This window comes from Petromyzon marinus, chromosome 19 (genome assembly GCF_048934315.1).
Source record: "Petromyzon marinus isolate PM22_M1 ecotype Great Lakes invasive population chromosome 19, UKy_Petmar_22M1.pri1.0, whole genome shotgun sequence".
NCBI lineage: Eukaryota > Metazoa > Chordata > Hyperoartia > Petromyzontiformes > Petromyzontidae > Petromyzon > Petromyzon marinus.
The window spans coordinates 12,104,941-12,124,867 of NC_133685.1; the positions used below are offsets into that span (position 1 = coordinate 12,104,941).

The 19,927-nt window shown below is 37.7% G+C and overlaps 1 protein-coding gene across 1 annotated transcript in view; it reads left to right on the plus strand.

The window, feature by feature from the left end:
- LOC116943709 (uncharacterized) overlaps nucleotides 1-19,927 on the plus strand; it is a 48,810-nt gene that overhangs the window by 26,052 nt on the left and 2,831 nt on the right. The window contains exons 23-47 of the mRNA XM_076067970.1: nucleotides 94-239; nucleotides 1,291-1,415; nucleotides 3,304-3,943; nucleotides 4,608-5,268; nucleotides 5,857-5,940; nucleotides 6,034-6,138; nucleotides 7,131-7,241; nucleotides 8,243-8,344; nucleotides 9,627-9,753; nucleotides 9,865-10,003; nucleotides 10,133-10,286; nucleotides 10,386-10,478; nucleotides 10,746-10,872; nucleotides 10,980-11,118; nucleotides 11,260-11,407; nucleotides 11,514-11,612; nucleotides 12,802-12,894; nucleotides 13,163-13,289; nucleotides 13,397-13,535; nucleotides 13,677-13,824; nucleotides 13,931-14,029; nucleotides 14,926-15,015; nucleotides 16,285-16,402; nucleotides 17,940-18,084; nucleotides 18,472-18,622. Of these exons, the coding sequence (XP_075924085.1) occupies nucleotides 94-239; nucleotides 1,291-1,415; nucleotides 3,304-3,943; nucleotides 4,608-5,268; nucleotides 5,857-5,940; nucleotides 6,034-6,138; nucleotides 7,131-7,241; nucleotides 8,243-8,344; nucleotides 9,627-9,753; nucleotides 9,865-10,003; nucleotides 10,133-10,286; nucleotides 10,386-10,478; nucleotides 10,746-10,872; nucleotides 10,980-11,118; nucleotides 11,260-11,407; nucleotides 11,514-11,612; nucleotides 12,802-12,894; nucleotides 13,163-13,289; nucleotides 13,397-13,535; nucleotides 13,677-13,824; nucleotides 13,931-14,029; nucleotides 14,926-15,015; nucleotides 16,285-16,402; nucleotides 17,940-18,084; nucleotides 18,472-18,622 (4,110 nt within the window). The remainder of the gene's footprint in view (nucleotides 1-93; nucleotides 240-1,290; nucleotides 1,416-3,303; nucleotides 3,944-4,607; nucleotides 5,269-5,856; nucleotides 5,941-6,033; nucleotides 6,139-7,130; nucleotides 7,242-8,242; nucleotides 8,345-9,626; nucleotides 9,754-9,864; nucleotides 10,004-10,132; nucleotides 10,287-10,385; nucleotides 10,479-10,745; nucleotides 10,873-10,979; nucleotides 11,119-11,259; nucleotides 11,408-11,513; nucleotides 11,613-12,801; nucleotides 12,895-13,162; nucleotides 13,290-13,396; nucleotides 13,536-13,676; nucleotides 13,825-13,930; nucleotides 14,030-14,925; nucleotides 15,016-16,284; nucleotides 16,403-17,939; nucleotides 18,085-18,471; nucleotides 18,623-19,927) is intronic.

The window sequence follows — 19,927 nt, forward strand, 5'->3', positions numbered from 1 at the left end:
AGGTTGTTCATTAACCAGATAAAACAACGCACTTTGAAGCTGTTTGCATATCCCTTGTGACCATGTTTTCTCTCTTTCATGTTCCATCCTTAGCTATGCAATGCGGCCACTGCCCAATGGAGTACTCAGCTTGCACCTCAGCGTGTCCCAAGACATGCAGCAATGCCATGTTCTATAATGACGTCTTGTCTAACTGCAAGGACAGCTGCGTGGAGGGCTGTGCTTGTCCCGATGGCTACGTAAGCATCCTGCATGAATACATTTAATAAACCTTAAAATAGTTTTTTTTCCTGAATACCGCATAAATGAGCACACATGCCGCCACACACCTGTAATCTAGCGCTTTAGAGGCAAGGGTTGGTGAATCACGCTGAACTGTGAATCTTTATAACCTGCTGTGCTTGGAGGTGGACATGTGATGGCAGAACAGAAAGTTTCGATTTAAAGCTTTCGTGACTGCAGGGATTCATATTCTTGGTTCTTTCAGTAAAGTCACGTAGAAGGGAAACAATAAAACAAAAATAATATATATAAAACAATAAAATTCTCACGACGTTTCGACTGCAACACAAGCAATCGATTGTGTTGCAGTCGAAACGTCGTGGGAATTGTATTGTTTTATATATTTTTATTTATTTATTATGATTTTATTGTTTCCCTTCTACGTGACTTTACCGAAAGAAAAGAAAGTGTTTGTGAACGCAAACCTTAGAGTGGTTTCACATCATCGACTTGGTGGATTGTCTCTGGGTATTCCGGTTTCGTCCCATATGCTAAACACTCATAATCCTACATTTTGATTCAAAGCTTTCGTGACTGCAGGGATTCATATTCTTGGTTCGTTCGGTAAAGTCACGTAGAAGGGAAGCAATAAAATAATAAAAATATAAAACAATAAAATTCTCACGACGTTTCGACTGCAACATAAGCAATCATCACCAGGTGTGAAAACCACAGCGAGAAAATTTGAAAAAAATCCATTGTTGTATACTGTACTCCTCTGCTCCCACATGTGCGCTCTCCGCATTAACCAACCCGCACTGACCAGCGCGGTGAAGTATGGTCATATAACCCGCATAACTCGCACGGTGTGGGGAGAGGCCCTCATCCAACAGTAGATCGGCAAAAGGGGCTGCTGTTGTCTTGCTTTTGTTCAATGTTTTACCTGTCAATGGCCTCGTTAGCAACTACAATTTGAACAAGCTGAGCGTAAGAATGTACAACGAATGAAACCATTTGAGTAGTGCAGTTGATTTGTTGCTCTCCTTGTGAATGTCTCCGCGACACCAGGTTTTGGATGAGTCCGAGAAAAGCTGTGTCAAGGAGGACGAGTGCGTATTCTGTATAATTGTGGCTGGAATAAAATACAAGGAAGGCGCTGTGATACCATCAATGTCAGACAAGTGTCACACATGGTAAGAACACCCGATCAATGAAGAAAAAACATTTACGTAGGTAGAGCTGCCTCATGTATTTCAAGATGTAATTGGTTGTAAATAAGACACTGTAATTAAATTTACAACTTTGGAGATCGTAACATTTCCTAGTATGCGTGTGCATAGTCTTCACGAGTTATCATTTACCCAATGTCAATACGCATGCCTCTCTATTTTTGTCAAATAATTAGAATTGTTCTGTAGCTCATTAATTAAATACTTTTTGTGCTGTGTTTCATTTTTGTTAAAATTACAAACTTTTACAGAATAGGTACATAATACAAGATGAGAGTATTTGTAAATGACTGTATCGGCACTGTTTATATAAGCTACTGCCCAGTAAACATGCAATGTTGAGCCCTCATCCAACAGTAGTGTGGCTTTGCATCCAGCTATCTCAGCTGGATGCAAAGCCTTATGCGAGCTTATGCTGTGCAACAAGATAATAATTTGGACTTAAAGCTTTCGTGACTGCAGGAATTCATATTCTTTGGTTCTTTCGGTAAAGTCACGTAGATAGAAAAATAATAATGAAGTGAATAATAATTACGTTTCGATCGCAACACAAGCGACGTTTCGATTGCAACACAAGCGCTTGTTATTATTATTATTTTGCTATTTACGTGGCTTTACCGAAAGAACCAAAGAATAGGGTAAAAAATTATACTTTGTGCCCATATAGTAAATACTATATGATGATAAATAAATAGCCAACAAGGTCAAATGAAAAAGGTTTAAACCGTGTATAGAAAGAGTTTTAAGTAATTTTAAAATGTAGCATGCAAATTAAAAGCCTTAGGATTATCACACTTCCCATTTGGCTTGTGTGTATGCTCCACATCTTTTCACAATGTAATTTCAGCACAGCATTACCCAATTACATTGTTGTGAAGCATATTTTTAAGACCATACTACGTAACATTCAAGAGTAGGTCATAGTGTATATATACTATGACCTTCATAATGCAACTTCTAATAGTTTAAGTGTGACATATAACCCAGTAGTATCGCTATTTGAAGGTATGCAACTGCTCCAGGACCCATGGGCTGGAGAGGCCCAGGTATCACGCTACATAGAGGGGAGAAATTGGACAGGGGGCCCTGTTTAATTCCTTGCACCAGGGCCCATGCGAACCAGGCGACTATGTCACTGCAACTAAATAATAAAAGTAATATGAGCTAATTGTGATGGTTTGTTTTTATCAATGCTACAGACAAGACTCTTGTTATAGTCTTGGTTCTTTCGGTAAAGTCACATAAAAGGGAAACAATAAAATAATAAAAATATAAAACAATAAAATTATCACGACGTTTCGACTGCAACACAAGCAATCATCATTAGGTGTATAAACCACAGCAAGAAAATTTGAAAAAAGTGGCGGTTTTTTTTAACGTTAGCACCACGGAGAGCGATTTGTCAGTTATTCAGGTGGACGAGTCCATCTATGTTCGGAAAAGAGGAGGGGGAGACGAAAATAATGGATGCGGTCTGAAAGCCACCGTAAGCGTGAACAATCTTTTCCGAACATAGATGGACTCGTCCACCTGAATAACTGACAAATCGCTCTCCGTGGTGCTAACGTAAAAAAACGCCACTTTTTTCAAATGTTCTTGCTGTGGTTTTCACACCTGATGATGATTGCTTGTGTTGCAGTCGAAACGTCGTGATCATTTTATTGTTTTATATTTTTATTATTTTATTGTTTCCCTTCTACGTGACTTTACCGAAAGAACCAAGAATATGAATCCCTGCAGTCACGAAAGCTTTAAATCAAAGACTCTTGTTATCAATTTAGGTCTGATATTATATACAGTAATTCATAAGACACTTACAATGTGGCCATACATGTGGTACTCTGTGTTTCAGTTACTGCTCCAAAGGACGCATCCACTGTTTAGGCCAGCCTTGTAAACCCACTACTATTAGTCCGACAGGAGAATTTACTACTAAGTCGCAAAGTACATATCCAGAATCAACCACCACAGGGTATGAAGAAATTTCAACAACACCTGAAGAAATAACAACCATTCCAGAAATCACCACTCTGGAAACCACCACTCCAGAAACACCAACTCCAGAAATCACCACTCTGGAAACCACCACCACTCCAGAAACACCAACTCCAAAAATCATCACTCTGGAAACCACCACTACAGAAACAACTACTCCAGAAATTACCACCACCACTCCAGAATCCCCCACTCCAGAATCCACCACTCCAGAAATCCCCACTGTCAAAACCACCACTCCAGAAATCACCACTCTGGAAACTACCACCACCACTACAGAATCCACCACTCCAGAAATCCCCACTGTCAAAACCACCACTCCAGAAACACCAACTCCAGAAATCACCACTCTGGAAACTACCACCACCACTACAGAATCCACCACTCCAGAAATCCCCACTGTCAAAACCACCACTCCCGAAACGCCAACTCCAGAAATCACCACTCTGGAAACCACCACTTCACAGACTCCTGAAAGTACTACGCAACCCAGAGAGGCAAGTATTTGATTGCAGAATCTAACATGTTTACGTTGAACTGAAGTTAAAATCAATATTTGTGCTTGTTCGAGACATCGATGACCATTTTAAATTGTTAATGGGCATTGTGAAAGTAGCTGAAAATACAAAATAAATTGGTTTCTGTTAAATATGTAACAGGTGATTGTTTTGTACATCCTTCAATTCATTTGGACTTGGCCGATCCTGTTAAATGGGGACGAAGCTGCATATTTTTTAACGATGCCGAATTATAAGTAATTGACATTATGATCCTTGATAATACAGTAGTTAACGTTTTATATATTTGAGTTTTGGATAACACAGCTTTAACTTAATTATTTGAATAGTCCATAAAGTATTCAGACGTATACCTTACATATTGAAAGTGTAGATACAAGTACGTATACATGTTCAGACTGATTCGACACCATCCACTCCATGCCACCTAAAGCAATTCTTTTGATCACCAACGTACACTTGGAATTATAACATGAGCGTTAAAAACAGATGAAAGAAGAAGGCTGACATAGGAATCTATTTTTTTTATTATATATTGTCTGTTCACTTACATATGCGAGGTTTTTATGTCAGTGTTGATTATTTGGCATTCAGTTATGGTAGATTTTGTAACCAAACATTTGTCTTCCTGTACGTGTATCAGAAGTGTGCAGGTGGATACTGGACAGAGTGGATGAATAGTGGTTCACCATCAATTGGCAATGGTGGTGATTTTGAATCCCACACCGCATTACATCTAAAATACTCTTATTGTGACGAATCTGCTGTGTCTGGTGTTGAGTGCCGTGTAAGTGGTTTGAATGTACAATGGTATGCGACCCATCAAGTTGGTGTGGTTTGCAGTAACAGCGGTCTTTCATGCCACAACGACGATCAAATTAATTACCCACTCTGCTTTGACTATGAAGTGCGATTTTGCTGTCAGTCGGTAACTACTGAGCAGCCAACAACTACGATTGCTACAACTTCTCCGCCAACCACCCTACCACCAAGTACAACCCCAAAGTTGTTGCCTCCAGGGTGTATCAAGCATGGCTGGTCAGATTGGATGGATTCAGACTCACCCTTTACGGACAAGGAAGGTGACCTTGAGAGCTTCACAAACCTACGTCGATTGTATGTCTTCTGCGAATCACCCGTGACAATTCAGTGCCGCGTAAAGGACACCCCCCTGGCGTACGACGAAGCTGGACAATATGGCGTGACGTGTGATTTAATGTACGGTCTACATTGCTATAACAGACTGCAACCAGAACTTCAGTGCCTCAACTATGAAGTCAGAGTTTACTGTCACTGCCAGATCAGTAAGTACATACAATCATGTGGTCATGTTTGTTGCTTCTCTTGAATTATCTTTCCAATTTATTTGAGTATTGGGATCCTTTTTTTTTTACTTTTGATTTCATAAAATGCCATGTCAATTGTCTTGAAATAGACTAAGTCTTCTATGTTTATGCACGCTTAATTCCATATTGAAAACTAATTGATTCAAAACAGATTTTTGTGTTTAGTTTGTTTTCCTTCCCCCGCACCTCCGATTATCAAGGTTGGCTGCGTACGATCCAAAATAAGTTCAACATACATGTTTAAATAGGTTAAAGTAGTATCAAGTGTTGTGCTTCATTGCACAAAAACTGGTCAGAGGGTTGTAATCGTTATGACTTCCTTGCATGTATGGACCAACTTATACTTCTAGTAGCTGCACTATTACACGCACAATGATGCATCGATTCAAATATATTATTGCACTCAAGGTGCACCAAAGTGAGTGTGTGACTGACAAAAGTACTGTAAAATAGAATTACTATAACTACATAAGTAACGGAACAGCTAATATTGACAGTGTGTGTGATCGTGTAATGCCACTTGACGATATTTTATGTCTTTCCTAGCTCCCACACCATTTGAAACTTCTACTGAGACAACGACTTTGAAGACATCCACTTCCTCTCCAAGTACCACTAAAGTACCAATAAGTAAGTTTACTTTGTACACTTTTGAAAAAGGAAATTGTTATTTTTAGTTTGGTTACATATCTGAATTAATGTTTGATTCTTTTATTTATACAGCGGAAACCCATACAAGCACTCAAAAATCAACTAAAAAAAGTACTACATCTCCTTGGGCTACACATCTTGATCTTACTTACTCACTACCCGAATTTACACTGCCTCGTAAGTAATCCTCGATTCATACCATATCGTTATTTGTTAATGAACGTTGTTTTATGCACAATTGTTTATACGTGTTTCAAAGCATATATGTAAAAGGCAGAGCTTTATTTTTAATAACTTCAGTGGATTGCTCGTGGTTTTTTTTATTTAGGCTCCCTCCGTATTTTAACGGTAATGTGCACAAGACAAGGCATTGTGAGTGGGAGGTCAAAATACTTGTTTTATTAGTGTGATGGGTTTTTGGTGGACTATACAATTAACCACTTTGGAAGAAAAGAAAGGTAATTTATTTTAAGAGACAAGTGTTTAAGCTCTGATTAATTGGTCAGCTGACACAAAGAAAATGGAACACAAGCTTATTTTTCACCTCAGAATATAAAGGTGCATGCACGATAATTTGGATCTCAATTTAGAAAACGAAGTATCACAGAAAAGCTGTGTGGATGTAATCAAGTAAGGTTTGCCATGCGTGGGGCATGTAATCGGGTAAAGGCTACTGACAGAAATTTAAATAGCACCCAGGGTTGGGAATCAAGGGGAAGACCTGAAGCCAAGTGATGGGATACTGTAGAGGCAGACCTTGGAAGTTGTGGGATGGGGCAAAGGAGAGGGAGCAACACTGGCATTGGCTGTTGATCTCCTCATCATAATTTGTTTGGAAACAGTTGTGAAGATACTGCAAAAGAACCCACTTCTTTTGGCAATATGCAGATGTGCCACAGTAAATATCTACGCAACATATACTATTCCCCACCTCTAAAGTAATAAGACAAGAATGGCACATCATTACCTTCTGTAATGTTACACCTTATATCTTAAATATTACTCCAGAGAATTTTACATTTGTGCCTAATGTATATATGACTATTTGTGAAGAGGTAGGAAGTGAATACTGAAGAGATTTTTTCAAAAATTACAGATACCGTATTACCCTAAAAACCCAAACTATTTTCCTGCAACATTTTCACATTTTCATGTTCTGTGTTTTTCAGTTGAAGAGACAACATCCAGCACTGCACACACTACAAAATCATCCAGCACTCATTCTACCACCAAGAAATTCACTTCAGAAAGCACTTCGGCGACGACGGAAATCACTAGGAGTGAGCACTATGGATAACTCTACCAAATTGTTCAAGTGTTATAACAGTGGTTCTCAAAGTCTGGTCCCCAGACCACCGGTGGTCTGCCGGTGGTCCGCGACGGTCCTCCAAGTGGTTCGCGGGGCTGTGATTCAGGTTGATCTGGACAATAATGACAACGTTTATACCTTGGGTTTTGGACATTAATTTACATTTTACTTATATTTAATTTAAAAATGAAGTTAGGTAAACGAGCCTGATTAACTACCCCTAACCCTAAGATCTAAATAAAATTCCCCACCCCATCCCCGTAAAAAAATCGCTATAGCTGCGTTACCAAAAAAATGTTATGGTTCGGTAATATTAATCATTTAGTATGAGTGTAATTTAGATAGAGAAGTGAATGCGTTGTGTCACCAGGGGTGATGTGCTGGCTGGCTGGGGTGGTCCGTGGAAATGTTTGCATCGGCTGAGTGGTCCGCGAGCCAAAAAAGTTTGAGAAACAATTGCATTATAATAACTATTTTCGAAATTTAAATCTGATACAAATGCTCTAATAAAGGAAATGACATCTAAAAATCGAATAATGTGGGTTGCCACTGCAGCCTATGATTGTCCCTTGCATCCACCACCAAAATAATGGCAGGATATCTAAAGCACATGAATTAATTTATGCTTTATAGACTATGCTGATAAGATGCACATTACTTTATTTACAAATGATGACATAGCATTCGAGAGATTTTTTTTTAAACTGAAGCACATGAAATCAAGTTATTTAAACTTAATTGTATGCTGTGAGATAAAGTCAGCGGAGGTGAATTAATTGAACTAAAAAACTGCATTTATTTAGTTTCACGTTCAAAAATATATTCCTAGTAATCATGGTTAAATTTATTTTAGCTACTACCACAGCCTGAGGGTGCATTCTTTACCTTGTTTCACTGTAATCAATCTTTTGCTTAATGTATTGCGTGCTCTGAGAAGAAAAAAGCTAATGTCATGCACTTTCTTCAAATCAGCTTCCACATCTGTTTCTACAAGTACGTCACCTAAATCTACCACCCCAAAAGGAACCACAACAAAAGAGATTTACACAACTCCAAAGACTCAATCAACTACGTGTAAGATATTTGTATTTCTCAATATCAGGTTTACCTCTGCTTACCTAATATTTAAACATTACAGATTATATTATATTGCTATTTGTTTTTTTCGGTAAAGTCACGTAGGTAAAATAAAAATAAAATAAATGAAAACAACTAAATTAAATCACGACATTTCGGAGGTAACACAAGCTTCCGTCTTCAGGTGGAACAAAATCAACTGTGTCAAGTGAACAGTTCTGAAATTCTAAACAAACACAAGATCCAGGTCCGGTTCAATATAGTACACAAAATCCGTGATCTGATCCCATCCGTAAAGGATGTCATTCCTGACTTACAGTACTCCGGTGTTTACAAATTGAGTTGTACCTGTGGTGACTGCTATATCAGGGAGACGAAACGACAAATTTCTGACCGAATTCGCGAGCACAAATCAGATTTGAAACACAGCAGAACGAATTCTTCGGCCGTGGCTGATCATTGTTTCCACACAGCGGGTTCTCATGACATTTTTTCTCCGATACCAAAGTACTATGCAAACCTCCCGGTTATTACCAAAGATTTGTCCATGAAGCCATCCAGATATACAAACAAAGACACAACTTCAACCGAGAGGATGGTTTTAAATTGAGCAACTTTTGGAAAGATGTAATCAACCAAGTCAAACCTTAGCTGGCTTATAATTATACAGCCGTTTACGTTTATACCAGTAATTGTACTCGCCCCCGTGCAGCGCGCCATCGCTCTCCCCCGAACCCCCTGCAGCATAACAAAAGGTGGTTTTACGTGCAAGTACACCACCGCCTCTCCCTGAACCCCCTACAGGATAACAAAAGGCGGCTTAACTGAGCCCCCCCCTCCCCACCCACGTCCCTTCCTGACTCCTCCCCCCCCCCCCTTAACCTGTATATAAACCCGTGTGTCCTAGAGCTTTTCACTTGACACAGTTGATTTTGCTGTGACTGTTCCACCTGAAGACGGAAGCTTGTGTTGCCTCCGAAACGTCGTGATTTGATTTAGTTTTCATTTATTTTATTTTTTATTTTACCTACGTGACTTGACCGAAAAAACCAAAGAGCATGAATCCTTGCAGTCACGAAAGCTTCAAATCTAGAATATATTTATATTGTTCAAAAGTATTATCATGGAATGCCTAGAAGTATACTGAAAGCTAAAAAAGTTCACTAATAGATGTTGCTACATTCATTAAGACTCCAGTTTCATTATGCCTTATATTCATCATGTTTAATGTGCACAATACATAGAGCATTATATCTAAATTTTGGTTTTCTCAATGCAGCTTGCTATTACATAATGTCCACCCCGAAGATTAAATATTCTTCTTCAAGTGATGAGCAAACATCGCCAGATTCTGAAAGTTCTGAGCAGGATTCTCATGAATCATGGACCCCAGATAAAGATGACAAGTATGCCTTCCTCCCTCACAAACACTCACCTTAACATTTATGTTTAATTATACTGTAAAATATCAATCATGAAAAATTGTAATTTATTTGTTTTTCATTTTTTTCCCCCAGATATCCTTACATAGAGTTTAATTTTACACCAGGAAATGAAGTCATTGGTGTACAAATCAAGGGAAAGATGGAAGAGTGGGTTACACAATTCACAGTTTCCTATAGTGTTGATGGAACATTATGGGTACCCTTATACCAGGTAACATTTTTATAGACCCCACGATGTTACCACATGTTACTTTTCACAATATTTTGCAACCGTTCGTAACAATTTTAAATCACAATACAGTAGTGTTGGCTAACTTTTGTTCAACTGATTTTTTTTCAGATATTTGAGGGAAACTCTGATGGAAGTTCTGTGAAAATAATAAAATTCAGTCCGCCTATTCCTAGCGATGCTGCTTATATCCGTATCTATCCAATTGACTGGAACAATCACATCAAATTTTATGTCCAGCTTCTCCAAGCCTGCCAGCCTGAGAGTAAATTATTTACCTTGTTTCACTGTAATTATACTTTTGATTAATGTCTTGTGTGCTCTGAAAATAAAAGGCTAATCTTATGCACTTTCTTCACATCAGCTTCCACATCGGTGCCTGTTTCTACAAGCACACCATCCGAATCTACTACTACCCCGGCAGAAACCACAACTCCAAAGACTCAGTTTACTACACGTAAGACTGTTGTACTCATTTGAGTACCCAACGTTTATACACTTACATAAAATATTAACACTACGTGGTTTTACTCTGGTCCACAATATATCATACAATAGAGTGCAGTGAAATTGATCCTCCTTCAAAGGAAGTACATTTATATCAAATACTTTGCCACAATCATTGAGACTGCTATTTAAATGTATTATATTACTAATAAAATGTTACATGTTCACAATATACAAGGGTATGAAATGTCAATTCAGTTAGTTTTTCTCATTGCAGCTTGCTATTACATAATGACCATCCCCAAGGTAACATATTCATCCTCAAGTGATGAGCAAATATCACCAGAATCAGCAAGTTCTGAGCCAGATTCTCATGAATCCTGGACGCCGGACAAAGATGACAAGTATGCCGTCAGAACCTCAAACACATCCACATGAGGAAAAGTTTTACTTTATATTATAAGGTGGTAGAATTGCAAACTTGAATAATCTTTTTTTTACTGTTTTCCAGCAACCCCTACATACAGTTTCAGTTTCCTTCAGGCACTGAGGTCATTGGAATCCAAGTCAAGGGAAGGAATGATGAGTGGGTTACCAAATTTACAGCGTCCTACAGTGTTGATGGAATCATTTGGGTGCCGATAGACCAGGTAACACTTTTACAGGTCTCAAAAAGTAACGACATGTTTATTGTAAGAGTGTTGCAGAATAATTCATATATTTTTACAATCACAATGCAAGTATACTGACAGGAGGTTTGAAACCATATTTGCACTGACTGTCATTTTCAGATATTTGAAGGCAACTCTGATGGGCACTCAGAGATCATCATTTATTTCAAGCCATCTCTCCCAATTGATGCTGCTTATGTCCGTCTCTATCCAATCGACTGGCACAATCACATCAGCGTACAGGCCAACCTTGTACAAGCCTGCCTGCGTGAGGATAAATAATTTACCTCGTTTCACTGTTATCATGCTTTTGCTTAATGTCTTGCGTGCTCTGCAAATAAAAAGGCTAATCTGACGCACTCTCTTCACATCAGCTACCACATCCGCGCCTCCAAGCACACCACCCGAATCTACGACTACCCCAAAAGAAACCACAACACAAATTCACGTAACTCACAAGACTCATACTCCACGTAAGTGTACATTATTGTGCTCTTTTCCCGTGTTTTTTAGTCTTCCTCCAAATGTATAACATAACTACACTACTCTTTCTAATATTTCTGGAAGTTATCGACTAGTTTTTGCACAACTCTATTATTTTCTTTATAATAGTTACACAACTCAACGTCTATTGAGCACTTAGCTCATCATCCACAGTTTTTACTTGGAAATATCAAACTGTATTTGCTGAAAATTACTTTTCAAACTGGAGCCATGTGTAATTCCTGCAGTTTTGGGAAGGTGCTGATTCTATAATCAATGATTACCACTTGTCAATAAAAATGTAATAACATAATTATTACATTTGTGAGATCATACATTTAAATCCATGATACGATGACTCAATTAAACACTTCTAAAATGCTAGTAACATTAAAACAAAGTCATTATCTGGGCTATATTACAACAATAATGATTATAATGTAATATATGTACCTAGGAGAGCATCAATGAGTCCGACAACATTGTTTTAGGCGAGGATTCGATACGGATATTTGGTCATTTGATAGTAGCATCGGGAGGAAACTGGAGATCTGGAGAAACACATGCATTTAACCCTCAAAACTCCATAGAGATTCAAAGTTCCATTGCAGAAATGTCATCTCTTGGCCACCCTGTAACACAAGCCCACAACACCTTCTGATCTACATTAGTCACCATCCCAGTACTAAGCAGACTCACCACTGCTTAGCTTGGATGAAATGACAAGATCAGATGCATTCAGGGTAACTGGTCATTGGCGTAGGCATTTGTTTGCGGGTCAATATTGTCGAATGGAGAAATACTCCCACCATTATAGGGTATAATATTTATAGCACTGTCTCAAAACTACTTTTATCAAACAAATGATTTGGTGATGATGCATTGGCAGAAGGTGCACAAGTACAATTAAAAACAAAAACTCAACACATTTGTTATAAAAAAATATTTTAAGGAATTGTTATTGATGAATGAATTGAGACTTATTTATTTTACTTTGAAGAAAGCATGTTTGAGAATGTGCGACTGAATATTTTATTTGAATAAAAGTACTATTTTTAATTTAGCATTCTATTCATTCACAAAGTAAAATTAGTACATTACATTTCAATGAATGAATGACTTTTTGATGACGTAAATATGAAATTAAAAGGCACATTTGTTGCACTTTCTTCACATCAGCTTCCACATCCGTGCCTTTTTCAACAAGCACACCACCCAAATCTACGACTTCCCCGGCAGAAACCACAACTCCAAAGACTCAGTCTACTACACGTAAGACTGTTGTACTCATTTTGAGTACCTGAAGTTGATGCACTTTCATAAAATGTTAACACGACGTGGTTTTACTCTGGTCCACAATATATCATACAATAAAGTGCAGTGAAATTGACCCTCCTTCAAAGGAAGTACATTTATATCAAATTCTTTGCCACAATCATTGAGACTGCTATTTAAATGTATTATATTACTAATAAAATGTTACATGTTCACAATATACAAGGGTATGAAATGTCAATTCAGTTAGTTTTTCTCATTGCAGCTTGCTATTACATAATGACCAACCCCAAGGTAACATATTCATCCTCAAGTGATGAGCAAATATCACCAGAATCAGCAAGTTCTGAGCCAGATTCTCATGAATCATGGACGCCGGACAAAGATGACAAGTATGCCGTCAGAACCTCAAACACATCCACATGAGGAAAAGTTTTACTTTATATTATAAGGTGGTAGAATTGCAAACTTGAATAATGTTTTTTTTACTGTTTTCCAGCAACCCCTACATACAGTTTCAGTTTCCTTCAGGCACTGAGGTCATTGGAATCCAAGTCAAGGGAAGGAATGATGAGTGGGTTACTAAATTTACAGCGTCCTACAGTGTTGATGGAATCATTTGGGTGCCGATAGACCAGGTAACACTTTTATAGGTCTCAAAAAGTAACGACATGTTTATTGTAAGAGTGTTGTAGAATAATTAATATATTTTTACAATCACAATACAAGTATACTGACAGGAGGTTTGAAACCATATTTGCACTGACTGTCATTTTCAGATATTTGAAGGCAACTCCGATGGAGACTCAGAGATCATCATTTATTTCAAGCCATCTCTCCCAATTGATGCTGCTTATGTCCGTCTCTATCCAATCGACTGGCACAATCACATCAGCGTACAGGCCAACCTTGTACAAGCCTGCCTGCGTGAGGATAAATAATTTACCTCGTTTCACTGTTATCATGCTTTTGCTTAATGTCTTGCGTGCTCTGCAAATAAAAAGGCTAATCTGACGCACTCTCTTCACATCAGCTACCACATCCGCGCCTCCAAGCACACTACCCGAATCTACGACTACCCCAAAAGAAACCACAACACAAATTCACGTAACTCACAAGACTCATACTCCACGTAAGTGTACATTATTGTGCTCTTTTCTAGGTTTTTTTAATTGTTTATCTCAACTGAATGTGTTGATGAATGTGTTAAGTTGTTTTACCTTGTACATTTTTACGTACAATTCCTTAATTCTTTAAGGAAAATTAGTCTATTACATGTCAATCAAATATTTAAATTAATTTGCTATGAACCATGTTAATCAGGACATGTCATACACATTTTTTCTAAAAATATATTTCAATGCTGTCCAATGTGGGTCAAAATCTTTTCCGGGATAAACAATATTTTACACTTATGAAATAATGGAAATACCAACGTTTCCAGATATATTTAATACTCTAATTTTGGCTTAACCTCCAGCTTACAACAGAGTACATTTCAAACAATAATGCTAATAAGATAAATTTCCAACATAATTGACAACATTTATACAAATTACGTTTACTTATCTCGTTTCATAACAATAAACATGGCTATTTATAAATTTGTTCATTCAATCCCAATTCTTTATTAGCAAATAAACATCACTAATTTAGTTAAAACACTCAGTTTGTTGTGCTCTTCAACATATTTTGAATATACATATTTTCTGCCTCATTATTGTTAATTTTATGTCTTCAATATATGCATTATGTAATTTAAATAGGGAATTTTTTTGCATGGGAATTTTCACACTGTGTTATGAACTCTACCATTTGAGCTTGGCCATTGCAATCCCCTTCATCGACTTGCACTGATCAGCATGGTTAAGTATGGTCAAACAACAACCAAGGCTGATAGTCTGGGGGAAGCCTTCATTTATCGGTGAATTGACGAATGGCAGTAAATTATCATTACTTGATTATCTAAATAAAAGTATTGTGTTTTCAGCCTTTGATTATATTCTTAATATTTCATTTTGTTGACAGCATCTACATCGACGGCAGTTTCTACAAGTGTCCCACTAGTGCCCACCACACCACCTCCATCTACAACAACAAGTTATCAGATTACAACACGTGAGACAGTTTCTTTATTTTACATTTGTATTCGTGTGTATTTTCTCACTATTAAAACAAATGTAACCACTATCAGCAGTCACATCAGAAGGCACATGCATATACGAGTAACAGCATGTCAGAGGGGAGGGGGGGGGTCCCCTCTGGGTAGGCTTCCTCGTTGAACAGGAGCAAGATAAGGTGCACCAGCTTCATTTCATTTTCTAACCCAGGCATGGGATGGGGACTGGGGGGAAAGGGGACCAAAAAGAGGTACAAAAAGAGAGTAACTGGAGGACCACATCCGCCCATTTTCCCTCCAGGTTCAATCATCTTACAGAGTACGCTGAGGATAGAGTTGGCCCTAGAGCCTACCCCCACCTCCACACCCTTCAACTATTTTGCGTTTTAAATTGATCCTATAGTGCTCTTCAGTGTCTGACACTAGATGGGGTTATTGAGGAAGGGTGTCCAAACCGTCCCAAATTCCCGTTCCTTCCCTTTCAGTTTGTAGCTGAGGTGCTCCATTACAGCCAGACCATGTAATAATCGGCTCCAGTGTTTCCATGAGGGAGGTTCATAATTTTTCCACTTGACTGAGATAGCTTTCCTCGCGACAGCATTGAAAGTTTGGAATAGGGTGTACTGTGGCTTGGTCACTCCCAATGGTTTCAGGCCCCAAGGGAAGGAGTCCACCGCGGGCATAATGTTTGTGCCACATATTCAATTGAAATATTTAGCAATGTCCTAGTGGAATTTAGCGATGTCCGGGCACAGCCAAAAGGCATGCAGGTAAGCCTGTATAGTTTCCCGTGGGCACCTAGGGCAGTCTGGGGAGGTCGTCGAAAACCTCGCCCTCCTGTCATTCGTTAGATAAGTTCTGTGTATTAATTTAAATTGAGTGACCTTGCAAAGGAAGTGATCTGGGGCCAGCAGCCAGGGAACTCCAGATTTGCCCCCAGGTTTGTGGCGGGATAGTATTTATCATCTTTGGTTTTTTCGGTAAAGTCACGTAGGTAGTATTTCCTGGTTTATCATTCTGGGTGAAGGAGTCGATATGCCTCCGTTAATTTATGTTTTTCTTTTCCTACCATTAGCCAAGTATCTATAGAGTGGGGATTGCTGGTAAAATCGTTATATGGGGCCTTGGTGATAGTATCCCAGCTCTGTAGGATTTTCTCACTATTCTTCATTCATAAACTAACCTACAACAACTGGCAGTTGTGATCCTCCATTTTCTTACATAATGGGAACATTTTTAATTTAGATTTTTTTTCCTTTTCAATGCAGCATGTTCATATGCAATGGAGAATCCTAAAATTGAAGTTTCATCCCGAAGTGAAGATGAGGGATCAGGAAGTTCTCAAGAATATTATGATGCGCCATGGACTCCAGACAAGAATGATCAGTATGCATTACACGAGTTAAAACTTGAATATATTGCTCTTATGTTTTTTTAATGTCATTGTGTTTTTTCATGTAATATATTTTTATGTATGTATAACATTGAATATGTTTTTTTGTTCAGTGCTTTGAGTGTGGGAAAAGCGCTATATAAATAAAATACATTATTATATTGTATCGAATGTGCATGCACATATCCATAAGAGGGTTTTTTTGGGTTAATTGGAGTAAATATGTGTCATTAAACCCGCCACCACCCAACACAGCCAATTAGTAAGGTTTGTCATGCAACAAAAATATTCCAATTAGTTACTAGTTTAGCACACCGGTGTGTTGGAGAGTAAACCCACAACATTTACAATTTGGGTATGATGCTTTGCCAGTAATTACAACCAGCCTCATCAGGCAACAGTCAGAATTGTGGAGAAATCCTATTTCGGACTTATTTGTAATACACATTCACATAAAAAGAGATTATTTCTTCCAGTCCATTGGACCGTTGGCCTTCTGCTCATGTTTTACAGCAGCATTTATTTAAGCAGGCAAACGATGAGCTAGTTGTTACCTGCTGGCTCGAGTCAGCAGAGTGAAACCTCTAAAACAATTGCTGATGTGTTTTAAAATGTCAATGATACGAACCATCTATCTAAACCATGGGACCATCAGTGCAAAACCGAAATATTGCATAAAAAAACACATTACTTATTGTCATGTAGTATTAATGTTATAATATAAATGAACAGGTAAGTGTTTCTATCCTGATTTAAAAAAGGATATATATTTGTCTTTGGTTGATGGGTCGCCCTGGAACATTTTTCATAAATGATACTTAAACAAATACAACTGGTTCAATCTCCTGGTGCGTCAGTTGCAACAATGCTGCAAGGTTATTAAATCCTCTCACATGCTTTGCATGCATAACATAATTTGTTCAGGCTTGCTGGTTACTCTTGGAAACCACATTGTTTCTGATCAATGAGTTTGGAAATGGATTTTTTACATAATTCTAGGTTACCATATTAATTTAAATTATATCATAGTTATTTTAACGACACATTTATATATTTACACGATCTAACCCCCCAAAAAAACCTCTATTATGGATTATATTGGTCACGAAAGCCTACATGTTAAACTGAGTTATTTTATATTGGCAGATTCATACATGATTATTCACCAATGACTCTCATGTATGATATAATTTCACACATTTGGAAATAACCTCATGTACCCCCTGGGACATTGCCGTATATCCCCAGGGGTCTGCGTGCCCCCCATTGGAAACCACTGCTCTAGAGGAGATCTCTAGAGATCCCACTAGTGGATGTCCTTTCACGAACTGTGGCGTAAGCAATAAAATACAGGGCTACCTTTAATCTTTAGAGGTGGACTTTTGTCTGTTCATTTCGTTATACTAGCCATGGTGCTCCGACGACACACAATACGTTTTTATATGAGTATATATACACACACAAGTATACTTTTTGTATCTTTGAACATTTAAAAAAATGCATACAAATGTTACATGGATTTTTTTACAGATCTCCTTACATACAATTTGAAATACCACCTGGAAGTGAAGTCGTTGGCATAAAAACACAGGGTCACCCAGAAGATGAAGAATGGGTTACAAAATACATTATTTCATATAGCCATGATGGAGTTACATGGGTGCCTCTGAACAAGGTATTTTCCTAATTTCTAGTATTATGCTCATATCATTCCAATAATCTGTAATATGTTCAGTAATAAAATTATATGGCAAACAATTTAGCCATATATTTTTGACACGTATATTGTATTGGGATAGAGGAATGACACAATGGTTCGTGCACTGTGCTATGATCCTGACAAGTTCGATTCCCGACCATCACTAAAATCAGTGGCAACTGATATTTGAACGTGTCTTAGGCCACCCCTGCACCAGCTGTACTGGCCAGCATCGTGATGTATGATGAAACAATCCACATGACCTACAGAGCATGGGGGATTATTATCACAGTAGTGGATTTTGAAAGGGGTGTGACACATTATTATGATGAATTAATCACTGTATGCTGTTTATGTTTGCAGGTGTTTGAAGGCAATAATGACAATATTGCCGTGCATATTAACTACCTGGTTCCTTCAATTCCAAATTCCAAATATATCCGCATTATTCCAATAGAATGGCAAAATGAAATTAGCTTGATTGCAGAAGTGCTTCTTGGGTGTAAGGCTGAAGGTAACATTGATTTTCTTATATTAAAAATGAAATAAACATCATTATTTTAAAATGTACATATATAAGCAAATATTATCATTTACGTGCGTTTTTACATAAACTACGATTGTTCAATTCCTGGACACGGCTAACATTAGTGGTAAGTAATATCTGAACCCATCCTGGGCCTCCCTCCACAATCACGAATCAGCACTGACAAACATTTGAGAATTGTGCTCTGACAACCCTCAGGACCAACACGGATTGGGAGGCTTTCATCCAGCAGTGGATTGTCAAAGGGCTCTACTTTACATTATAATTTTGTTGACGGTTTGCATGTTACAGCTACAATCCGTAGCCGTTACTACGCTCCCTCTGTCAGCGTGAAAACACACCACCGAAATAAACTTCTCAAACCGAACAAATCACAACGTAAAGCTTGAAAAGAAGCACACATTAGACTGCAGCTATCACTTACATTTTCTGGCGATGATGCGATTCATAAATATATAACGTGTAATTATACATTTCATGAATTGACATATTTCATACAAATCCTTTTCACATATGCCTTGGTATAGATATTTTCCAATAACTTCGTAAAACAATTATATTTTACTTTACTAATAATCTACCGTAAACAAAACAAAAAAAAACATAATATATTCTTGGTTCTTTCGGTAAATTCACGTAGAAGGGAAACAATCAAATAATAAAAATATAAAACAATAAAAACAATAACATTTTATTAGAAAAATATATAAAACAATTAAATTGTTTTGTTTTATATCTTGATTTAAAGCTTTCGTGACTGCAGTAATTCATATTCTTAGCTCTTTCGGTAAAGTCACCGTTTGTGTTATGGTCGAAACGTCGTGAGAATTTGTATTGTTTTTAATATATATTTTATTGTTTTATATCTTTATTATTTTATTGTTTCCCTTCTACGTGCCTTTACCGAAAGAACCAAGAATATGAATCCCTGCAGTCACGAAAGCTTTAAATTAAAAAAAACATAAGTTATGTAATTCAAGTTTTAATATTATTTTCAAAATTACCCTTTTACTCCTCCAGTCTCGCAAACACCAGAAGAACACTCAACTTACACCAGACACTGAAAACGACACAAATTGTTAATTTATATATTTGAAAACCTCATCGTTGTCCATGCATCACATCAAGTAAAAACACTTATTTGGTAAGCTTAGGCAATATTCATACTTGTCAACCCGTTCTCAATGCCTACCTAAGTACAGACCAATTCACACCTTATTAGTCACCCCGTGCCCTTATAAATCTCAACGTTCATCCTACAAAGTTCCATCA